We start from the raw sequence: 21,878 nt of genomic DNA on the forward strand, positions 1-21,878 counted from the left end.
GGTGAGCCAGATGGCTCCAACTGCCTCATTCCCCCGTTTTCAAATGCTTATATTGCCCATATTTCCTTCCCACATTCAAAGGTTCATATCCTCCTGCATTAAATTTCCACTGGTCCCCTCTCTGATGTGCAGCTTCAGGTCTGTGACCTGCAGGTCAGCTTAGTCCTTATCTAAGGTCCAATCTAAGGCGCATAAGTGTATCTGCCCTGATGTGATAGAGCAAACTTCCAAAGTGAAGAAAACAACCCGTAAAACTGTAAGTAATCTTTAGCAAATGTCCTGTGAATAGAAACTTTCCCACTGACAGGCAAGAAAGCAGCTGTGAGTATTGGCTATGTATTGCCACCTTTGCCTGAGTTTACTACAGCCCCTCAATTGCCTGTGTACCTGTTTTGCTTTCACGGGTGAGTTTGAAGAGGTCAAGGAAATCTGTGGACCCGCCATTACAGTGAGAACAATGCATCAACATCACCCTAAATGAACAATTAGCATATGGAAATTTAAAATACCCTCTACAAAAGAGTTATTGTGGCGGAGTTAAAAGAGCTGTCAAATTCACTACTTTTGACGCTTAACCCTCACTTAAACGCATGCACTTTCCAAACTGAGGTTTGGTCCAATATGCGAACAGCACTTACCAACGCATCCATATTGCCCGAGGATAAATGAGGAGGATTAAAACAGCTCATTCTCAAGAGGGTCCTTTGATCTTTGTATTCATTTTTAACCAAAAGAGTTGCATTTTAGTTTTCGTTAAAACAGCTTAATTGGGGTCTTGCTTTCCCAGCTTCATGGCGCTTTACACATTTGAGGATAAAATCAAGTAGCAACAATACAGTGGTAATAACTCTATTAGATTTTTCTCCCCAACAAGGATTGGGAGAAGACGATCAAAGTAATCACATCAAAGACTTTTGCTTAAGTAGGTCAATCATATTGGAATATTAACAGCACTTTACATTGTAATAATAAGATGCAAGTCCTCGAAGACTTTTGTATGTCACATTTTCTTAAGCCATTTGGGGCATTTCTCTACCATGAGACAAAAGAAGATGACAACCTCAAGCCCAAAGTTTCAGTTCATGATAGTATTCTGTGGTTTTGCACAATTCTTGTATTCCAATTTCTATATATATATCTTCAGCAACAGGAAATTTTGCAGAAACCATTGCAACTGTTTACAAATTGAGTTGCTGCAATAAAAAAAGGCAGGAGTTTCTTGTCCTTCCCACCGGCGGGTTATTCCGGTCCCACCAAAGGTGGCTGCCATGACAGACAAGCCACACAAAACATGTGTAGAGATCGGCGGGACCAGAAAATCCCGCTGGCAGCCACTGGCAAGCCGTCTTCCCCACCCGAAAATACACCGCAGGAGAGACTATAAAATCCTGTCCTCCTGGGTGTAGGGAAAACACGGCTAACAAAAAGCACAGAGATATATGCACTGAAACTCAGACGTTTACAATATTTTCACATACTGTGGCTGAAATATAAGAAATAATTCGCTTTCCCTTAACACACAAACATTATAGACTTTATAGACTTTTACAATGTAAAAGGAGGCCACTCGGCCCATCGAGTCTGCACCGGCCCCTGGAAAGAGCACCACACCCAAGCCCACACCACCATTCCATCCCCACAACCCCAACCAAACATTTTGGACACTAAGGGCAATGTGGCATGACCAATCAACTTAACCTGCACATCTTTAGACAGTGGGAGGAAGCCGGAGCCCCCGGACGAAACCCAAGCACACACGGGGAGAATGTGCAAACTCCACACAGACAGTGACCCAAGCCGGGAATCGAACCTGGGACCCTGGAGCTTTGAAGCAATTGTGCTAACCTCTGTGCCACTGTCTGGCAAAAATAAATCTGCATTCCAGTTCCATAGCTGTCCAAAAGAGAGCTTTACTTTTACTGCAGCTATTGTCTCCGAGCTGAGTGTAATTATAGTTCCTGCTCCCCTTAATTTCAATCCCTACTTGGATCAGCAGCAAACATCAACTGATCTGTCAGTGGAAACTAGTTACAGATCAATAGACTGCTGCTTAATTTCATGCCTTGTTATTGAACAATAACTGAATAATCAAATACTACTTGTACGACTACAGTACTGCAAATCTGATGTCAAAATATTGCAGGAATTGCTTTGAGATGAATGGTGACTTCAACATACTAGACAGCTGCTTACACTGATGGCATTTTTCATTAAGTATGATTAGCTGAAACAATTCATCAAAAATTAATTACATATTCTTTCGCCTAGTCACCATGTACTAGTTCTGCTATTTTTTTCAGCATTTTCATAATGTGCCAGGTTTCTTCCTGTCTCATCATGGAAACATTATAATCGCAGTATAAGATCGTCTCAGTTATCTCAACGCCATGGCAGAACTGTTCTGAGCAACACTGAGTAGCTTCCAGTTTGAATTATTGTTAAGTTTAACAATTTAATTTTGTACCTACCTGGGGTGCCTTTGGTTTGCTGGAGGTCAGTATGAGTGCAATTGACTCAGAATGGAATATTCTGTTTTGTCTATCCTCATGAGGTTGGAAACACCTATGTCCCTTTTTATGGGAAGGCAAGACAGATTATAAAGTGTCTTGCTGCTTTATTTTAAATTAGCTCAATTCTACTAGTCCTGGTTCTTCAGAAGGTTTGATTAATTAGTTTGCCGGTGCTGGTCCATTCGAGTCTTTGATTCTCCTTAGTTCTTGATTTACTTGGCTAATATTTACTTCTTGCTGTCTGTTTTGTCCCTCCAGATTTTTGCACTTGTCAGCTGAAGATGCTAATCCTGCAGGGCGATAACCCAAGGGACAACTTCTTCACACACTCTTACGAACAGATGAAATTAACTGCCACCACATGCAGTGAATGTGGACTTGGTTAAAGGTTTCCAAAATTAAATACATCTAGAAACTTCATGAAATCTCAATTAAGGGGATATGAGCTGATAATTGCGATAGAAGGGAGCTGCCAATGGTCTTTGCAGGATCAGGAACAGAAATGATGTGAGAAACTGGCTGGGTTTTTTCCCTTGTTCCTTGTATTTTCTGCTTCTCCCTAATTTCAGCAGGACTTGGAGTGATGATGTTCAATCGCACTAATCAAATCTTTTTAGTTGTGCTTTATTTAACTTGCATCATCGCCATCGTCACATATAGGTCATTATAGCTGCAAAATCGAAGATGTAACTTCTACAAATAATTATTTTCGCATAAACACATGGGAATATATAACATAGAACTGCCCCAAAGTCTAATCTGGGAATAATTCTGAAAGTCCTTTTATTTCCGATGGAAATCAGTGGGGAGTCCTTCTGCAGCTGGTGCTGCGATGATGTCACCAGCTTGCAGGAACCATCTCTGAGTCAGCAAACATGCTGGAGCTATCTCAACAGTAACACTATTTCAGAGCATCGTGATAAGATTGCCAATTAAGGCTAATTATTAGCTCCCTCAATCACTCAGGTGCTTAAAACAATGAGTAACTGAGTCACACAGACCATGAAGGTCCCAGTTTCAATTCCTGACATGGCTGCTCTCATCCAGAGTGCTGGTACAATAGCGTTCTGGGCAAGGCGACGTTCCTGATCTTAATGTAACACACTACTGGAAACACATGCCCATGTGTTTTAGGTGAGAACAGAATCAGACTATGGTGCTTGCACAGTTAAATAGCCAGTTAAGGATCACATCAACAAGATGGAGGAAAACTGCCAACAATGGAGCTATACCACAAGAAGGAGAAAGCACTTTCGGGAGAGGAGAAAATTGAGAGAAAAATAAATGATAAGGAAAGTCTGTTAGAAGTCTAACAATCTTATATTCTATTCACAACCATTTTTAATAAACTTCGACTCTAACAGCATTTCACTGGGAAGCTAGCTCATGAGCTGGCAGTTTCCGACCATGTTCCTCTCCTTTATAACTGAATCCTTGATTATTGACGAATATAGATTTCATGATATTTACTGAGCTGGCTCCCATCATGTTCTGGGTTCTGTCCTCTTACTGCTGAATGATTTTTGCTGCCTTTCACTTTCTTACAATGTCTGCTGAACCACACCCATCCTTCAGAACTGCTCCATCATTCCTCACTGAACTGGGCTGGTCTGATTTCTCAAGCTAGTACTACTCTTAACCTTATGTACTCTTCACTTTCCAATGCCTGTTTTGCGAAAACCGGCGGGGCGGGCAACTCCGGCGGGAAGGAGTGGCGTGAACCACTCTGGCGTCAGGCCGCTCCGAAGGTGCGGAATCCTCCGCACCTTCAGGAGCTAGGCCGGCCCTGGAGTGGTTTGCGCCACGTCGGCCGGCGTGGAAGGGGCTTGGCGTCATGCCAACCGGCGGCGAAAGGCCTCCGCCGGCCGGCTCGAGTTGGCACATGCGCAGGAGCGTCAGCATGTGCTGGCATCATGCCAGCGCATGCGCAGGGGGGGTTCATCTCCGCGTCGGCCATCGCGGACTGTTATAGCGGCCGACGTGGAGGAATAGAGTGCCCCCACGGCACAGGCCCGCCCGTGGATCGGTGGGCCCCAATCGTGGGCCAGGCCACCATGGGCGCCCCCCCCGCCGCCAAATCCCCCTCTCCCCCCCAAGGACCACGGAGAACGCCCGCGGAGCCAGGTCCCGCCGGTAAGTATCTGTTGGAATTTACACCGGCGGGACCGGCATAAAACGGGCGGCCACTCGACCCATCGCGGGCCGGAGAATCACCCAGGGGGCCGCTGCCAACGGCCCCCTGACCAGCGCGGCGCGATTCCCGATGGGGAGTCAGAGAATCCCGCCCCAGATCTCTAGTCTACATAAGTTCTGTAGATTTACTTTTTATCCTTTCCTGGCTCTCTGTGCTTCACTGATTTTGTTTTTTAATTTTAGGGTTTCACTCCTGCTATTTACTTACCTGTTGGTATTCCAGAACATCTAGCACGGGAGGATAGTTCTTCTTGGTTAACCTCTGCTGGATTTTAGTCAGCACTCCACTACTCCTTGGGGCTCTGTTTCCAATAGGTAATCTTCACCAATGTGCCCTCTGGGGGCAGCACGGTGGTACAGTGGTTAGCATTGCTGCCTACGGCGCTGAGGACCCAGGTTCGAATCCCGGCCCTGGGTCACTGTCCAAGTGGAATTTCTCCCCGTGTCTGCGTGGGTTTCACCCCCACAACCCGAAAGATGTGCAGGTTAGGTGGATTGGCCACGCTAAATTGCCCCTAAATTGGAAAAATGAATTGGGTACTCTTTTGAACAACTTCTAGTTTCAATCCCTCTCCACAACTTCCTCTCCAAACCTGGACACTGGCACTTCAATGTACCCTCTCTGCAAGTCATGATCAGTCCACCAAAGCATCTTACATTTGAACTTTAGAATCTCTCATATTTCGGTAGAAATTGAATAGCATTGCGCTGCCAGCATGAACCACTTTCATGATATAGTGCGTTTAATGTGGAAACATGTCCCAAGGCATTTCACAGAGGCCAAAATGGGCACTGAGCGGAAAGAGATGATATTCGGAGGGGTAACCAAAGGTTTAGTCAGAGAGGAGATTTAAGGAGGCTTTTAAAGGAAGGAATAACGAGAGGTGGAGAGGGGGAGAGGTTTTTGGCACAAATTCAGAGCTGAAATTCAGGACTGCTGTAGGTACAACCATCAGTCGCAGAGCAAAGTGGAGGGTAGAAAAGAGCTTTAGTTTGAGAAATGCATAAGTCTCAGAGGGTGGTGATAGGGAGAGTGTTTAATATTTGCTACTGTAGAATTGCTGCCCCAAAGAAATCCTGGAAAAGTACCTGTCGAGGCTAAATGCCCAAGGGGCACAATTCCGGAGCACTAACAGCAAAGTCTAACTCAACCCCTTCAAATAATTAACACCACACTGATCACATAAAGCACTTGCATTATGGCACCAATTAAATCAAAAGCTACTCTTAGCTCATGACTATTTGTGTAAGAGTATTATTGCATGTCAGATAAATTGTAACCTGAATCTATGTAGGTCTCACAGACAGCAATATATACAAAATTGCGTTCTCTAAATAATGCTGAACACATTCTTGCAGAGGCAAGATATATTCCAAGGTAATCAGTTGGAACAAGTCTTGATGTGGTGAACACAGGTTTTCCTGTCTATTGATTGGTTCCGTTTCTTGTTCAGTTGACTCAGCAAGCACTGTACAGGCACAAAAATGTTTTTGCTACGTAGAGGAAAGCAGCACAGATTTAGATTTGTTGATGTGTAACGTGGGGACACTTAATTCAACTGGTCTGTTGAAAACTAAAAAGCCGCCATTATGCAGCAGTGTAGGAGTGTTCTCCAGGGATGCCCCTCGCTTTATGTCAAAAAGATGAAACACAATTAATTTCCACAAGAAAAAAAGTACAACAGAATACGAGTTCCTCTCTATCGTACTGCCTTAGGTTACAGCAAAGGACACATCGCAGAGAATGATTTTTGTATTGATAAGGTAAACAAGGTACAAATAAAGCTGCGTTGTATCACTATTACAGTAAACATGCAGGGCACAAGTAGAAATACGTGAAATATTGGAAAGGTACAGCAGGTATCTCTGTCTTATACAGAGAGTAAGTCACCATTTCAGAAGTGATTTTTCATCAGAACTTTGTCATCGGGGTCATGTACAAAACACAAATCTATTTTTGCCCTGCTGTGTACTTCCAGAATGTTACATTTGTTTGTGGCAGTTGTGGTGGCTTCTTACATTTTTGCCTCAAAGTTACAAAAATTGTTTTAAAATAGAACCAGCTGGTCACTCCAGGGTCTCATGGGGGGGGGGCAAGTTGTACTCCAGTGGATCCTCCTCCCTCCGGGGGCTTGTGGGCCCCTGGCGTACTCCATGGGATGGAGGGCTAGCTGGAGTGAGCTCCAGAAGCCTCAACGTCATCTGTCACTGTGAGTCCTGGAGCCTCATCATCGTTTTCCCCATACAGCTGAATGCATTGGCCATGGTCTCCAGGAATTGAGCCATGCTTCAGAGTTATGGATCTGAACTCTTGCCCCAGGCTTTCTGCTGCTGTTGGGCTGAGTGCAACACTGGCAACATCTCCTTCGACTTAAGGCTTTGCGACTCCTCCATTCAGCCTTGCACTTGCAGGAGTGTCCCTCCTGGTATTCCCGGCTCTGCCTTTGCATCTCCTGCAGCTGAGGAATGAATGAGTCCAGAGGCCCAGCACCTGGCTGTGGCACAGTCAGGTCCATAGAATCCCTGTGCAGAAAGTGCAGAAAGAGGCCATTTTGACCATTGAACCACTGACCCTCTGGAAGAACAGCTTACCTATGCCTATTTACCCTGCTCTACCCCCGTAACCCCACCTAACCTGTCCAACGTCTTTGGACGGACACCAAGGGGCAATTTTAGCATGGCCAATTCATCTAATCTGCACATCTTTTGACTGTGGGAGGAAACAAGAGGAACCCCAAGCAGACTTGGGGCGAACGTGCAAACTCCACACAGTTACCCAAGGCCGCTTGGTGCTGTGAGGCAGCAATGCTAACCAATGTGCAGCCTGATCATGGGATCCAGCAGACGTCAGACTAGCCAATCCCTGTGGATTTGTGCAAGTGATAGCTGTGACACTACATTCGTATCCTCCTCTGAGATCTCTTCCGAGATCATCGAGGGTGAGCGGAGGGACATTGCTGGTAGATGGGCCAGACTCTTCGGTTGATATTACTGTAAGGCAAGGAATATGGTTTTAGTACATGGCCTGGTCTAGGGCTTGTACTACACTGAACTCACTTGAGACTGGTCAAAAGTGGTTCTCACTTTTCTCTCACAGGCCTACCTGCTTCTCCCCTACAAGCTTCATGGCTCTCTCCTCATACAGAGTCAGGATCTGCAGTTCGGGATCCCACTGCCCATTTTCTCTCGCATGCAGCTTTTGTGGACAAGTTTCTCTTGCAAGAACACAAATGGGGATAATGTGAGCTGGACGCCTGATGGTCGATGGCAACTGGCACATGTAGGCATTGCCCTTAGGCAGGTAGGCGTTCTGATGAGGAGTGCTGGGGAATAGTGAGGGTTAGGGGGGGTTGAGGATGCTACTGGGAAGTCAGGTACTGGGTGTAACTGCGAGGTAGCAATGAGGTGACGGAAGGGATAAATGAAGAGAGAAGGGAGAGAGCGCTTACCCCAGCTGATCGGAGTAAGTCCTTTTTCTGCACTGCATCCCCCTTCCTCTTAGTCAGGCTGCTGGCACTGACCAGTGCTGCTGCTGTTTCCCAGGCAGGATTTGTCACCTTGCTGGAGGGCCTCCTACCCTGACTATACACCCAATAGTCCAAGGGTATATTGTGGCTCACGTCTTCTCCACTGCATCCAGAAAACGACTGAGGGCCCCCTCCATAAATCTAGGAGCTGGTTTTCTCGCTGCCATCCTCCTGGCTTGAATGAGAGCAAGTGCTGTGGAGCCATTTAAATTCAGTGCCTCCTCCATTGAAGGGCTCAGATGACTCCCAGGGAGGTGAATCAGATGCTTTCTTCTTCAGGCTCACCAGTTTTCATGTGGGGGAAAATAAATTCTTCAAAGTGCCTGCAAATTGTGGTCTGGATCGCGCCACCAGGGCCGGCGAGAATAGCACCGACTTTCTTGCCAAACAGACACTTCGTCATTTTTCTGGAAAATCCCACCCAAAACCTCATACGCTGCAGGAAAGGATGTCCCGAAGCGTGGTACGTTGGCGAGACCATGCAGACGCTGCGACAACGAATGAATGGACATCGCGCGACAATCACCAGGCAGGAATGTTCCCTTCCAGTCGGGGAACACTTCAGCAGTCAAGGGCATTCAGCCTCTGATCTCCGGGTAAGCGTTCTCCAAGGCGGCCTTCAGGACCCAAGACAACGCAGAATTGCTGAGCAGAAACTTATAGCCAAGTTCCGTACACATGAGTGCGGCCTCAACCGGGACCTGGGATTCATGTCGCATTACATTCATCCCCCACCATCTGACCTGCGAAATCCTACCAACTGTCCTGGCTTGATGCAATTCACACCTCTTTAACCTGGGGTTACCCCATCTCTGGATCTGTAAAGATTTAATCACCTGCTAATGCTCGCATTCCAAGCATTGTCTGGCATCTTTGAATCTGTCTATATATGTTTCTGGAACATACCTCGTCATTCACCTGAGGAAGGAGCAGCGCTCCGAAAGCTAGTGACATCGAAACAAACCTGTTGGACTTTAACCTGGTGTTGTAAGACTTCGTAATCTGCTCACCCCAGTCCAACGCCGGCATCTGCACATCAAGGTTTTTGGGGTGGGGGGATTCCAGAGATTAGGGCCTTGGCAATAGATAGTACTGATACCAATAGCGTGAGAAAATCCAACGATGTGAATCAGATCACAATTGAAGAAACGCACAGATATTGGAGGGTTGCAGGACTGGAGAAGGTTGAAAGTTAAGAACAAGTGAAGCAATGATGGGATTTGAATACAAGGATCGGAAGTCCGAGGTACTGCCAACTCTGAAGTCATAGATACATAGATACATAGAACATATAGTGCAGAAGGAGGCCATTCGGCCCATCGAGTTCACACCGACCCACTTAAGCCCTCACTTCTACCCTATCCCCATAACCCAATAACCCCTCCTAACATTGTTTGGACACTAAGGGCAATTTAGCATGGCCAATCCACCTAACCTGCATGTCTTTGGACTGTGGGATGAAACCAGAGCACCCGGAGGAAACCCACACAGACACAGGAAGAACGTGCAGACTCCGCACAGATCGTCACCCAGCGGGGAATTGAACCTGGGACCCTGGCGCTGTGAAGCCACAGTGCTAGCCACGTGTGCTACCATGCTGTCCAAGTCAATGTAGAATAGTGAGCACGGGATGATAGATGAATGGGTATGTGTGAATTTGGATAGAGAGCAGAATTTTGGATGAGCTCAAGTTTACAAATGGTGCAAGGTAGGAGAGCTCGATTAGGGCTTTAACATATGAGCTAGGCAAGGGTGGAGACTGATGACATTACAGAGGAGTATGAAGGCACTCAAGGTTATGAAAAGAATATGGGATCATCACGGTGTCAAAAGGGTGCCATGGTTTCAAACAGTTTGGTTCTGCCTCAGACAGGTGACCAGGAAGGATGCAGAGTCGATGGCTGGGGAACAAAGTGGGTGACCAGAGTGCAATTATCCCTGCTCAACCACTCTGCAATCTTTGACATGATCAAACACACCATGTTCTTTTAAGATTTCTCTTCCCTTGTTCAGTTTAGCGGGACTGCCCTTGCTTAGTTCCACTCTTGCTTATCTGATCATAATCAGACCATCTCCAGAAATGTCTCCCTTTCCGCCATTGCAGCATTATCTCCCGAATTCCCAGGAATCTATCTTTGACCCTTCTCCCTTCTTCCTCTGCTATGTGCTGTTCCTTGGCATCATCCCACCACGCAGCTGTCAGGATCAGTCTAAATGAACAGTCAGGAAATGCAATTGAGTTTCCGGCAGCATCCATGCAGAAGAACTTTGATGTTATCAATATTAAACCTCACTGCCTACTGTATGATTTGTACTATGCCTATAATTTGTGAAATGATAATTATATCACACTAATCTGGCTTCCAATCCACAAAATACAGAGGAAATGATGTGCTTTGAACAGAATATATGACCAGTAGTTGCGGCATATCATGATTCTACCTCCCGAGTCTGACCAGCAAATGTTCAAATTCAAATTTCACGCCATCCTAAACCACCTAGTACGTTGCCTGTATAAAACATCCTCGTCAATAGGTACACATGCACTGAAATATCATACTGCTGCAGCTTAGATCAAAAGCATGGAAATTGATATTTGAAAATAGTGATTTTTGTTACTTTAAGTCCAACCAAAATAAAACACAAACTTTGCAAGTCCCAACAACTTTTCTGTTCATCATTTGAATGAGTCAAAGTGGCATAAATTGACATACTGACTGCTATCAGAGTATTATCAAGATGTAATCGTTAATATGATTGCAAAAGATTTAATTACATTTCAAGAGCAAATTAATGCATGCTCTACTTTTCACCGGTGTTCCTTTGCAATCTATTTCCATTTTAGGAATTAGCTTTCGATAGGACTTCAACAAACCTTCTTCAGTTCCTGAGTGAATACACATATTGTATGTTATATTCTAACACAAGCAGACCTTTATCACATATTTGGAAATGTTCATGATAACAATCCTGGACTGATGCTAATGAGTGAAAGCTTATGGTGCCACATAAAAGTGTGGCCTCCCTCAAAGATGAAGAACAGAGGTGTTTTTTAATTAGTCAGTTGTCTAGTTGTAAGATACTAAATAATAAACTTCCCAGGTTCTGACAAAGCACAATAATCAGCACCAAAACCAAAAATGTGATGGAAATTCGATCACTCACCTTCTGGCTCACCACACAAGTTACACTGTGATTCTACAAAAAAAAGGAAAAGAAACATCCATTACTATTTCAATTTGCGCATGAGGAATTAGCAATATACAATGCATTCAATTAGCAATGAATTAGCCAAGTTCACTTATTTTATTATTTAAACAGGAAAACACATGTTGAGTTACAGTAGAATTTATCACTTCAACATCTTAGAAAGCAATACTGTCACTAGATCATAAGTTCTCCTATTTTTTTTCAATTAAGTACTGAAATGAATATTCAATTGCATTTACTCATTTCAGAAATATTTTGGGGAGTTACTTCATTTCACAGCAAAGCACACTGCCTTCATATATCCTCAATCTAATTTGCACATAAATATTTGTATACCAATACATTTATTTTAACTGAATCAAAGTTTATTTCAAAGTCTAATTGAGTAAAGGTGCATCACAAAGAAAATAAATACTTGTGTGGTGTTATGGTTTAGATTTATGATTTATTATTACCGATTTCTGGATACTAATGATATAAAGGGATATTGAGGTAGTGGGGATAATAGCATAAGAGGTATATGTTCAGTCATGATCTGTTTGAATGGCAGAGCAAGCTCAATGGGTTGAATGGCCTACTTGTATATCTATTTTATGATGTACCTTTACCTGTTGTGCATTATAAGACTGTTATGTTTTGAACTGTCTCCTTTAATTCAAGGTAAAATGGAGTCGTTTGGAAAGGGAAATGTGATCATCTACCTTAATTGTATCAACTTAGATGTTTGAAAGTAATAATTGGTACACCTCTAGGAAATTTTTGTTTTTGAGGACTCTGGCAAGATACATTTAAATTATTCCATTTGTGTGACACTGGAATTCTATTTTGACTGAATGGTTCAGAGTGTAATAATGAAAATATTTTGAACAAAATATGCAAGATATTGATGGCCAACTAAAATGGGAACCTTGTAAGACGTCAATTTTAGAGATCATTGAAATTACAGCACAGAAGGAGGCCAATTGTCCAATTGTGTCTGACAAGAGCTCTCCGATTAGCCCCACTGCCCTGCTTTTTCCCCAATGCCTTGCATTTATTTTCTTGTCAAGTATTTATCCAATTTACTTGGAAAATTACTATTGCATTGCTTTCATAAAATTTTCAGGCAGCATATTCCAGATTCAGCACGTTCCAGATCTCAAACAGATTGCTAATTACAACAAATTCCCCTCATCGACCCTCTTGATTCTTTTCACAATTATCTTAAATTTCTGTTCTCGACATAACGACACTATTGGCAGTGGAAATTATTGACCATCAAAACCATTCATAATTCCGAATGCCTCTGTTAAATCTCAAATTCTTTTGTCTCCCCATGTAACCAAAATTTATTGGCTCTAGTTCCATTCTAGTAAACCTCTCAACAGCTTTCACTTCCTTCCGATGGTGTAGTGTCCACAATTGGACGCAATACTTTGGCAGATTGAGGCCTCTTTTTAAAAAAGTATTCAGCATAAGTTCTTTGCTTTTGTACTGTTTATAAAGCCAAGGATCCCATATGCTTTTTAACAGCCTTATCAGTTTCCCCTGTCACATTTGTGTATGTGAACCCCAAGAACTCTTCTAATACAATTTAGATTGCATCTCTTCATTCTCGCTTCCAAAATGCATTTCATATTTCTCTGCCACATGTTTGTTCATTTAAACACCCTATATCTTCCTGAGATCTGCTACTATCTGCTCACATTTCCAAGTTTAGTGTCACTGCAAACATTTGACATTTTGCTGCATCTCCCAAAGTTCAGTCATTACTATTTATCAAGAGCACAGTCCTCATATCAATCCTTTGGGAACACCACTGCATACTTCTCTCCAGTCGATAGAAAGTTGTTCCCTTCGCCATTTTTTAAATTCATGCTGCCACTGTCCCTTTGATCCTAAGGAGCTTATTATTGCTAACAAGTTTATGGTACGTTGACAAATACCTTTCGATAGTGCACACGTACAACATCAACTACAGTACCTTTAACAATCCTCTTTGTTATTTCATCAAAGCACTCAAACGTTTGTCAGATACAATTTGACTTTAACAAGTTCACATTGGTTGACATTGATTAACTCAACTTCTACAACTGACAATAATTTTGGCCTGACATTAGGTTGATCAGGGTTTGGTTACCAGGTTTAACCCTCTCACATTTCTTTCTAATATATGCAGTCATCTAGTACCAGACCTGCATCTAAACAAGATTGAAAAATTGCAGCGAGTCCTTGCATTATTTCCATCTTTAGTTCTTTCAACAACAAAAGCAACAAGAAGGATGCATCCCAGAAATGTTCCTACTTTGAAAATGGCCAATCTCCCCTATGTTTCCTTTTATTCTATCCAATTTCTTTGCCATCTCCTCTTACCATAATGTTGACTGCATCATCTGACCTCATGAAGACAGGTGAAAGTTTTTTTTTCGTGAACGCAGTCCCCCACTACCACAAATTTTGCAGTCGAGTATCTCGCATTTGGGGACATCGCAGGCATCAGCCCACCTGAAGTGCAATGGGCTAGCCTCATCCTGGGCGAACCACCTTCTTGATCATGGTTTCACCCCTGCCAGTTAAGTATGAGACAGGTGAAAGTTACTCAGTTGGTACCTCTGGGCAGGTTTTAACTAAATGGGAACAAAGTCCCATAACAAGGGTGTTGGGCCACGTGTTTCCCAGCGCTCACAGCACCCAGAAACACAACGCTATAAAACGGCAGACAGGGGGTTTCAGCAGGGAACGTGTGGCCCGAGCTGCATATAGCCCCTTTTTGTGCACTGAGGTGCTCCACTCGCTGCACCTCCTTAGTGTAGCGAGAGGTCGGGATGCCATTTTTAAATGGTGTCCCGATCTCTGGAGTCCCTGAAGCAATCTTGACACCCCCCCAATTTTGCCTATTCACCTAATCTGTCAATTTCGCCTTGCAATTTTATGCTATCATCTAGACTGTCTACAATACCACCTAACTTTGTATCATCAACCATTGTCGATTGTCACAAAAACCCATCTGGTTCACTAATATCCTTTAGGGAACAAATCTGGCTTCCTGACCTGGTCTGGCCTACATACGGCTCCAGAACCTCAGCAATGTGATTGACTCTTAGCTGCCCTCTCAAGGGCAATAAATGCTGGCACAGCCTGTGACACTCACGTTACATGAACGAATAAAAAAAATTAATGAATAATGTGAATAATTGAGGCCCCAACACAGATCTATGTGGTACACCACTAGTCACATCTTACCAATTAGAGTAATTACCCATTATCCCCACTCTCTGTTGTCTGCCACTCAACCAATCTCCTAACCATGTCAATAATTTTCCCTGAACTCCATGGGTTTCCACCTTAGTTAACAGTCTCTTATGTGGGACTTTATAAATGCCTTCTGGAAGTCCATATAAATAACTTCTATAGATGTTTCCCCTGTCGACTACCTTAGTCACCCCTTCAAAAAATTCAATAAGATAACTCAAGCATGACCTTCCCTTATTGAATCCATCTCTCTGATCGACTGAAATTTTTCGGGTGTTTTACAGAAATTGTGACACCAACAGAGTGGGTTCAACTCCCATACTGGCTCAGGTTTTTCATGAAGGCCTTGCCTTCTCAACTTTGACCCTCACCTGTAGTATGGTGACCCTCAGATTAAATCACCACCAATCAGCTTTCAGAAAAGGGGAAAGCAGCCTATGGTCCTCTGACACTGTGCCGACATTTACACCTATATGGACTGAAATATCTTTTTCAAACTCACAAGAGTGGTCTAATCAATGTAAAAATAACTATGCCATAAATATTGTTCTAACCTTTAATGGCATACCGTGGCTGCAGTATGTGCAAAATGCACTACAGTAATTTGCCGAGGCTCCTTTAGCAGGACCTCCCAAATCCATAAGATCTACCACCTTGGACCTCGAGGTAGCAGATAATAATAATAATCTTTACTGTCACAAGTAGGCTTACATTAACACTACAATGAAGTTACTGTGAAAATTCCCTAGCAGCCACATGCCTATGCCTGTTCGGGCACACTGAGGGAGAATTCAGAATGTCCAATTCACCGAACAGCATGTCTTAGGGGACTTGTGGGAGGAAACCGGAGCACCCGGAGGAAACCCACGCAGACATGGAGAGAACATGCAGACTCCGCACAGACAGTGACCCAAGCCGCAAATCGAACCTGGGACCCAGATGCTGTGAAGCAACAGTGCTATCCACTGTGCTACCATGCTACCCTCATCTCCATCTACAGAAAGCAGGTATTGCACACGCAGGGGTCTCTCAAAGGCACTCAGATGGTGTATAGGAGCTCCCAGACCCTCTGACAGTAACATGAATGCCTCTAGTGAAAGCAGCTACAGAGGTGGCATCTTCACTGGCAGAAGAGCCTCCCAATTTGCTGGGGCCATCTGTGGTTATGGGCACCCAGAGGAGAAAGAGGAACACCATCACCTTCATATTCTTCTCAAAGACACACACCATCCTGACTTGGACATATCCTCTGCACCTTCATCGTTGGTGTGTCAATGTCCTTAAACTTCTGAACTAACAGCATTGTGTAATTCCTTCACGATATGCACTGTAGCCATTTAAGAAGGCAGCCCACCATCACCTTATTTAGTATAACTAGGCGTAGGTAGTACAGGCTGCCTTTCCAGTGATTCCTGTGGTGTTCTTTGTGATTCTTGTTCTCAGAATGAATGTTGTAGTGTTCACAAAGACAACAAAAGCTCAGTTCATAAACAATGCTAACATTCAATGACACTATCTAAATTACGTTTGGCCACTTACTCTTAAAGTAAACAATAATCTAATCTATAATCTATACTCAATTACACTAATCTCAACACTCTATCTAATAGAATTTACAGTGCAGAAGGAGGCCATTCGGCCCATTGAGTCTGCACCAGCTCTTGGAAAGAGCACCCTATCCAATGTCAACACCTCCACCCTATTCCCATAACCCAGTAACCCCACCCAACACTAAGGGCAATTTTGGACACTAAGGGCAATTTATTATGGCCAATCCACCTAACCCACACATCTTTGGACTGTGGGAGGAAACCGGAGCACCCGGATGAAACCCACGCACACACGGGGAGAATGTGCAGACTCCGCACAGACAGTGACCCAAGCCGGAATCGAACCTGGGACCCTGGAGCTGTGAAGCAATTGTGCTACCCACAATGCTACTGTACTGCACTCTCTATCACTGTTATAATATGAATAGTCCTCAAACACTTATGCTCAGAATAACATAACAATGTGTATTGTTACTGACTGGACAACTGCTTATAAATGTTATACTTGATAATGAGAATAGAAACCATCTCCATTTGTAGTCAATGCCATCAGTCTCTCTTCATTTTGTCATTTGACCCATATGCTCAGTTATAATCTCTGCCCAATAGCACTACTTCACCATACAGCCTTCAGATAACAGCATAATAAATACATCACAAGATCTAACTTAAAAAGATCACAGTGGCAGGCTCAATAAAATTGCCAGATGTCAATGTATCTGGTAATGCATTGGGTTGTAAACTTTGCAGAGAGTTAATTCTTCTCTGAAATGAGTTAAGCTCAGTAAAGTCAGGATGTATTTCAAAGAACTATTCTACAAATACTGTACAGACTGCAGGGAAAAAAGATGAGCTCCATGCAGTTTGCATAGCCATAGCAAAGAGGTAACTCAGCAGTAGTTGCTCTGCGCCCATGCTTGCATTTTTCAATGTTTTTAAAGAAAATATCAAACAAATATCAACTTTTAAATATTAAGCCATAACTCATTCATCTAAACATGGCAACTATGTTAACAACAAATACTGTGATAATGTACTCCAAATGGTAGGTGTATCTGGCACAGTATTCAAAGAGGCATGGAAAAAGCGAGCCCAAATAATGCATTTGCTGTAATCACAATGACTTACGTTCATAGAGTGCCGTTACCGTAATAAATCACCTCAAGGCTCTGCACAGAAGTGTTATCAAACAACATTTAGCACCTAGTCACATAAAACCAAAACCTTTGTCAGAGAAGCAAGCTTTGCCGAGGGTCTTAAAGGTCAAGAGGCGGTGAGGTTTAGGGACAGAATTCCAAAGCTGAGGGTAGAGGCCAGGGTTTGGCAACATTTAAAAAAAATATATATATATTTATTAGTTTTTTAACAACACAATTTTTCTCCCTTACAAACAATAACCAACCCCCCCCCCCCCATAACAAAACAACAAAAAATCGCACTGAGCCAAATATATACATGGCAAAATGGTATATTTACATAGCTTTATACACTGGCTCTCTCCCGCACGTGCCAGTTTCCCCCACCCTTCATGTTATCTCTTGCTCATCCACCCCCCCAAGCAGTCGTCCCCCCCCCACCCCGGGTTGCTGCTGCTGCTGACCGACCTTCCTCTAACGCTCCGCGAGATAGTCCAGGAACAGTTGCCACCGCCTGTAGAACCCCTGCGCAGACCCTCTCAAGGCAAACTTTATCCTCTCCAGCTTAATGAACCCAGCCATGTCGTTTGTCCAGGCCTCCACGCTAGGGGGCTTCGCCTCCTTCCACATTAGCAAGATCCTTTGCCGGGCTACTAGGGACGCAAAGGCCAGAATGCCGGCCTCTTTCGCCTCCTGCACTCCCGGCTCGTCCACCACTCCAAATATTGCTAGCCCCCACCTTGGCTTGACCTGGACTTTCACCACCTGAGATATTGCTCCCGCCACTCCTCTCCAGAACCACTCCAGTGCCGGGCATGACCAAAACATATGGACATGGTTCGCCGGGCTCCCTGAGCACCTTCCACATCTGTCCTCTACCCCAAAGAACCTACTCAACCTCGCCCCCGTCAAGTGAGCTCTGTGAACCACCTTAAATTGTATCAGGCTGAGCCTGGCACACGAGGAGGTGGAATTAACCCTACCTAGGGCATCAGCCCACAGACCTTCCTCGATCTCCTCCCCCAGCTCCTCCTCCCATTTACCCCTTCTACTAGCGCTTCCCCCTCTTCTTTCATCTCCTGGTGTATTGCCGACACTTTGCACTCCCCGACCCATACACCCGAGATCACCCTGTCTTGAATTTCTTGTGCCGGGAGCAACGGGAATTCTCTGACCTGTCGCCTCACAAAAGCCCTCACATGCATATATCTAAAGGCATTTCCCGGGGGTAACTCAGACTTCTCCTCCAGTGCCCCGAGGCTCGCAAATGTCCCGTCAATGAACAGGTCCCCCATTCTTCTAATCCCCGCCCGATGCCAGCTCTGGAACCCCCCGTCCATCTTCCCCGGGACAAACCGGTGGTTACCCCTAATCGGGGCCACACCGAGGCTCCCACTGCACCCCTGTGCCGTCTCCACTGGTCCCAGATCCTTAACGTTGCCGCCGGGCTCGTGGTAGACTTTGACGGCGAGAACGGCAGCGGTGCCATCACCAAGCCCCCAGGCTCGTTCCTTTACAGGATGCCATCTCCATCCTCTTCCATGCTGCCCCCTCTCCCTCCATATCCCACTTGCGGATCATCGCCACATTTGCTGCCCAGTAGTAGCTCCCTAGGTTTGGCAGCGCCAACCCTCCTCGGTCCCTACTGCATTCCAGGAACCCTTTCCTTACCCTCGGGGTCTTATTCGCCCACACAAACCCCATAATGCTCCTACCTACTCTCTTAAAAAAGCCTTTGGTGATCACGATGGGAAGGCACTGAAACACAAACAGAAACCTCGGAAGGACCACCATTTTGACCGACTGCACTCTACCCGCCAGCGAGAGCGGTAACATGTCCCATCTTTTGAAGTCCTCCTCCATTTGGTCCACCAACCTCGTCAGATTCAGTTTATGTAGGGCCCCCCAACTCCTGGCTATCTGGATCCCCAGATACCGAAAACTCCCCGCGCCCTCCTCAGCGGTAGGTCCCCTATCACTCTTTCTTGGTCCCCTGCCTGTAATACAAAGAGCTCACTCTTCCCTACATTGAGCTTATAGCCCGAAAACTCCCCAAACTCCCTTTAGAGTCTGCATGACCTCCAGCATCCCCTCCATTGGATCCGCCACGTACAGCACCAGGTCATCCGCATATAGCGACACCCAATGCTCTTCTCCCCCTCGGACCACCCCCCTCCATTTATTAGACTCCCTCAATGACATGGCCAAAGGTTTGATCGCCAATGCAAACAACAGGGGGGACAGGGGGCTCCCCCTGCCTCGTTCCTCGGCACAACCGAAAGTACTCCGACCTCCGCCGGTTCGTCACTACACTCGCCAACGGGGCTCTGTAAAGGAGCTTAACCCAGCTGATAAACCCTCCCCGAACCCAAACCTACGCAGCACCTCCCAGAGGTACTCCCACTCTACTCGGTCAAAGGCCTTTTCCGCGTCCATAGCTGCCACCATCTCCGTCTCTCCCTCCTCCGATGGCATCATTATCACGTTTAAGAGCCGCCACACATTAGTGTTTAATTGCCTGCCCTTTACGAATCCCGTCTGGTCCTCATGGATCACCCCCGGGACACAGTCCTCAATCCTCGTGGCCATCACTTTTGCCAACAACTTAGCGTCCACATTGAGGAGCGAGATCGGCCTGTACGATCCACATTGCAGTGGGTCCTTGTCCCGCTTTAGGATCAAAGAAATTGTCGCTTCCGATATTGTCGGGGGCAGAGTCCCCTCCTCTCTTGCCTCATTAAAGGTCCTCACTAGTAGCGGAGCCAACAGGTCTACGTACTTTCTGTAGAACTCCACCGGGAACCCGCCCAGCCCCGGGGCCTTCCCCGCCTGCATACTCCCCAAACCCTTCCTCAGCTCCTCCAACCCAATTGGTGCCCCCAAACCAGCCACCTCTTGCTCCTCCACCCTCGGGAATCTCAGTTGGTCTAGGAATCGTCTCATCCCCTCTTCCCCCGCTGGGGGCTGGGATCTGTACAGCTCTTCATAGAAGGCCTTGAATACCTCGTTTATTTTCGTCGCACTCCGAACCGTGGCTCCCCTTCCATCTTTGATTCCCCCTATTTCCCTCGCTGCTGTCCTCTTACGGAGCTGGTGTGCCAGCATCCGACTAGCCTTTTCCCCATATTCATAGGACACCCCCTGCGCCTTCCTCCACTGTGCCTCCGCCTTCCCTGTGGTCAACAGGTCAAACTCCGTCTGGAGCCGTCGTCTTTCCCCAAGTAATCTTTCCTCCGGGGCCTCTGCGTATCCCCTGTCCACCCGCAAGATCTCCCCACTAACCTCTCTCTTTCCATGCCCTCTGTCTTCTCCCTATGAGCCCTGATGGAGATTAGCTCTCCCCTGATCACCGCCTTCAACGCCTCCCATACCACCCCCACTCGCACCTCCCCGTTGTCGTTGGCCTCCAAGTATCTTTTGATACACCCCCTCACCTTCCCACACACCACTTCATCTGCCAGCAGTCCCACATCCAGCCTCCACAGCAGGCGTTGGGCCCTCTCCTCTCCCAGCCCCATTTCCACCCAGTGGGGGGCGTGGTCCAAAACGGCTATGGCCGAATACTCTGTCCCCTCCACCCTCGGGATGAGCGCCCTGCCCAGAACAAAAAAATCTATCCGGGAGTAGGCTTTGTGCACGTGGGAGAAGAAAGAAAATTCCCTGGCCTGCGGTCTTGCAAACCTCCATGGGTCCACTCGCCCAATCTGATCCATAAACCCCCTAAGTACCTTGGCCGCCGCCGGCCTCTTTCCAGTCCTTGATTTGGAGCGGTCCAGTGCTGGAACCAGCACTGTATTGAAGTCCCCTCCCATTATCAGTCCTCCTACCTCCAGGTCCGGAATGCACCCCAACATGCGCTTCATGAATCCAGTATCATCCCAGTTCGGGGCTTATACATTTACCAACACCACCCACGTCCCTTGCAATCTACCGCTCACCATCACATATCTCCCTCCGTTATCCACTACGATAGTCTTGGCCTCAAATGACACATGCTTTCCCACCAATATTGCCACCCCTCTATTCTTCGCGTCCAGTCCCGAGTGAAATACCTGTCCTACCCATCCCTTTCTTAACCTGACCTGGTCCGCCACCTTCAGGTGTGTCTCTTGGAGCATAGCCACGTCTGCCTTCAGTCCCTTCAAGTGCGCGAACACTCAAGCCCTCTTCACCGGCCCATTCAGGCCCCTCACGTTCCACGTTATCAGCCGGATTGGAGGGGCTCTCACTCCCCCGACTAGCCATCTCCTTTTCTGGGCCAGTTCCGTGTCCGCGTCTCCCTCACCCTCCAGTCCCCCAGCCGGGGGACCTCCATCCCGACCACCTCTTATGTGTCCCATTCCCTTTCGGCCAGTGCAGCAGCAATCCTTCCCCCCCCCCCCCCCCCCCCCCCGCTAGACCCCTGTCTAGCTTTTTTGCTCCCCCCATATCACTCCCGTACTCCCGTAAGTCAACTGACACCTGCTGTCCCCGGCTTCCCCCGCCGTCCCTTTGACCCCCCCGTGTGGGAGTCTCCCAATC

General features: G+C 46.0%; 1 protein-coding gene and 1 pseudogene across 3 annotated transcripts in view; both read right to left on the reverse strand.

Annotated features, from left to right (window-relative positions):
- Positions 1-21,878, reverse strand: part of dlgap2a (discs, large (Drosophila) homolog-associated protein 2a) — a 1,100,531-nt gene that overhangs the window by 782,757 nt on the left and 295,896 nt on the right. For all 3 annotated transcript variants that reach the window (XM_072498636.1, XM_072498634.1, XM_072498633.1), the window contains one exon: positions 11,396-11,428. Coding sequence is in view for 2 of the 3 variants with exons in the window: in XM_072498634.1 (XP_072354735.1) it covers positions 11,396-11,428 (33 nt within the window). In the remaining variant the exon portion in view is untranslated. The remainder of the gene's footprint in view (positions 1-11,395; positions 11,429-21,878) is intronic.
- LOC140415685 (U1 spliceosomal RNA) lies at positions 13,828-14,000 on the reverse strand (annotated as a pseudogene).

The sequence above is a fragment of the Scyliorhinus torazame genome, chromosome 4 (assembly GCF_047496885.1).
Source record: "Scyliorhinus torazame isolate Kashiwa2021f chromosome 4, sScyTor2.1, whole genome shotgun sequence".
NCBI classification, from domain to species: Eukaryota; Metazoa; Chordata; class Chondrichthyes; order Carcharhiniformes; family Scyliorhinidae; genus Scyliorhinus; species Scyliorhinus torazame.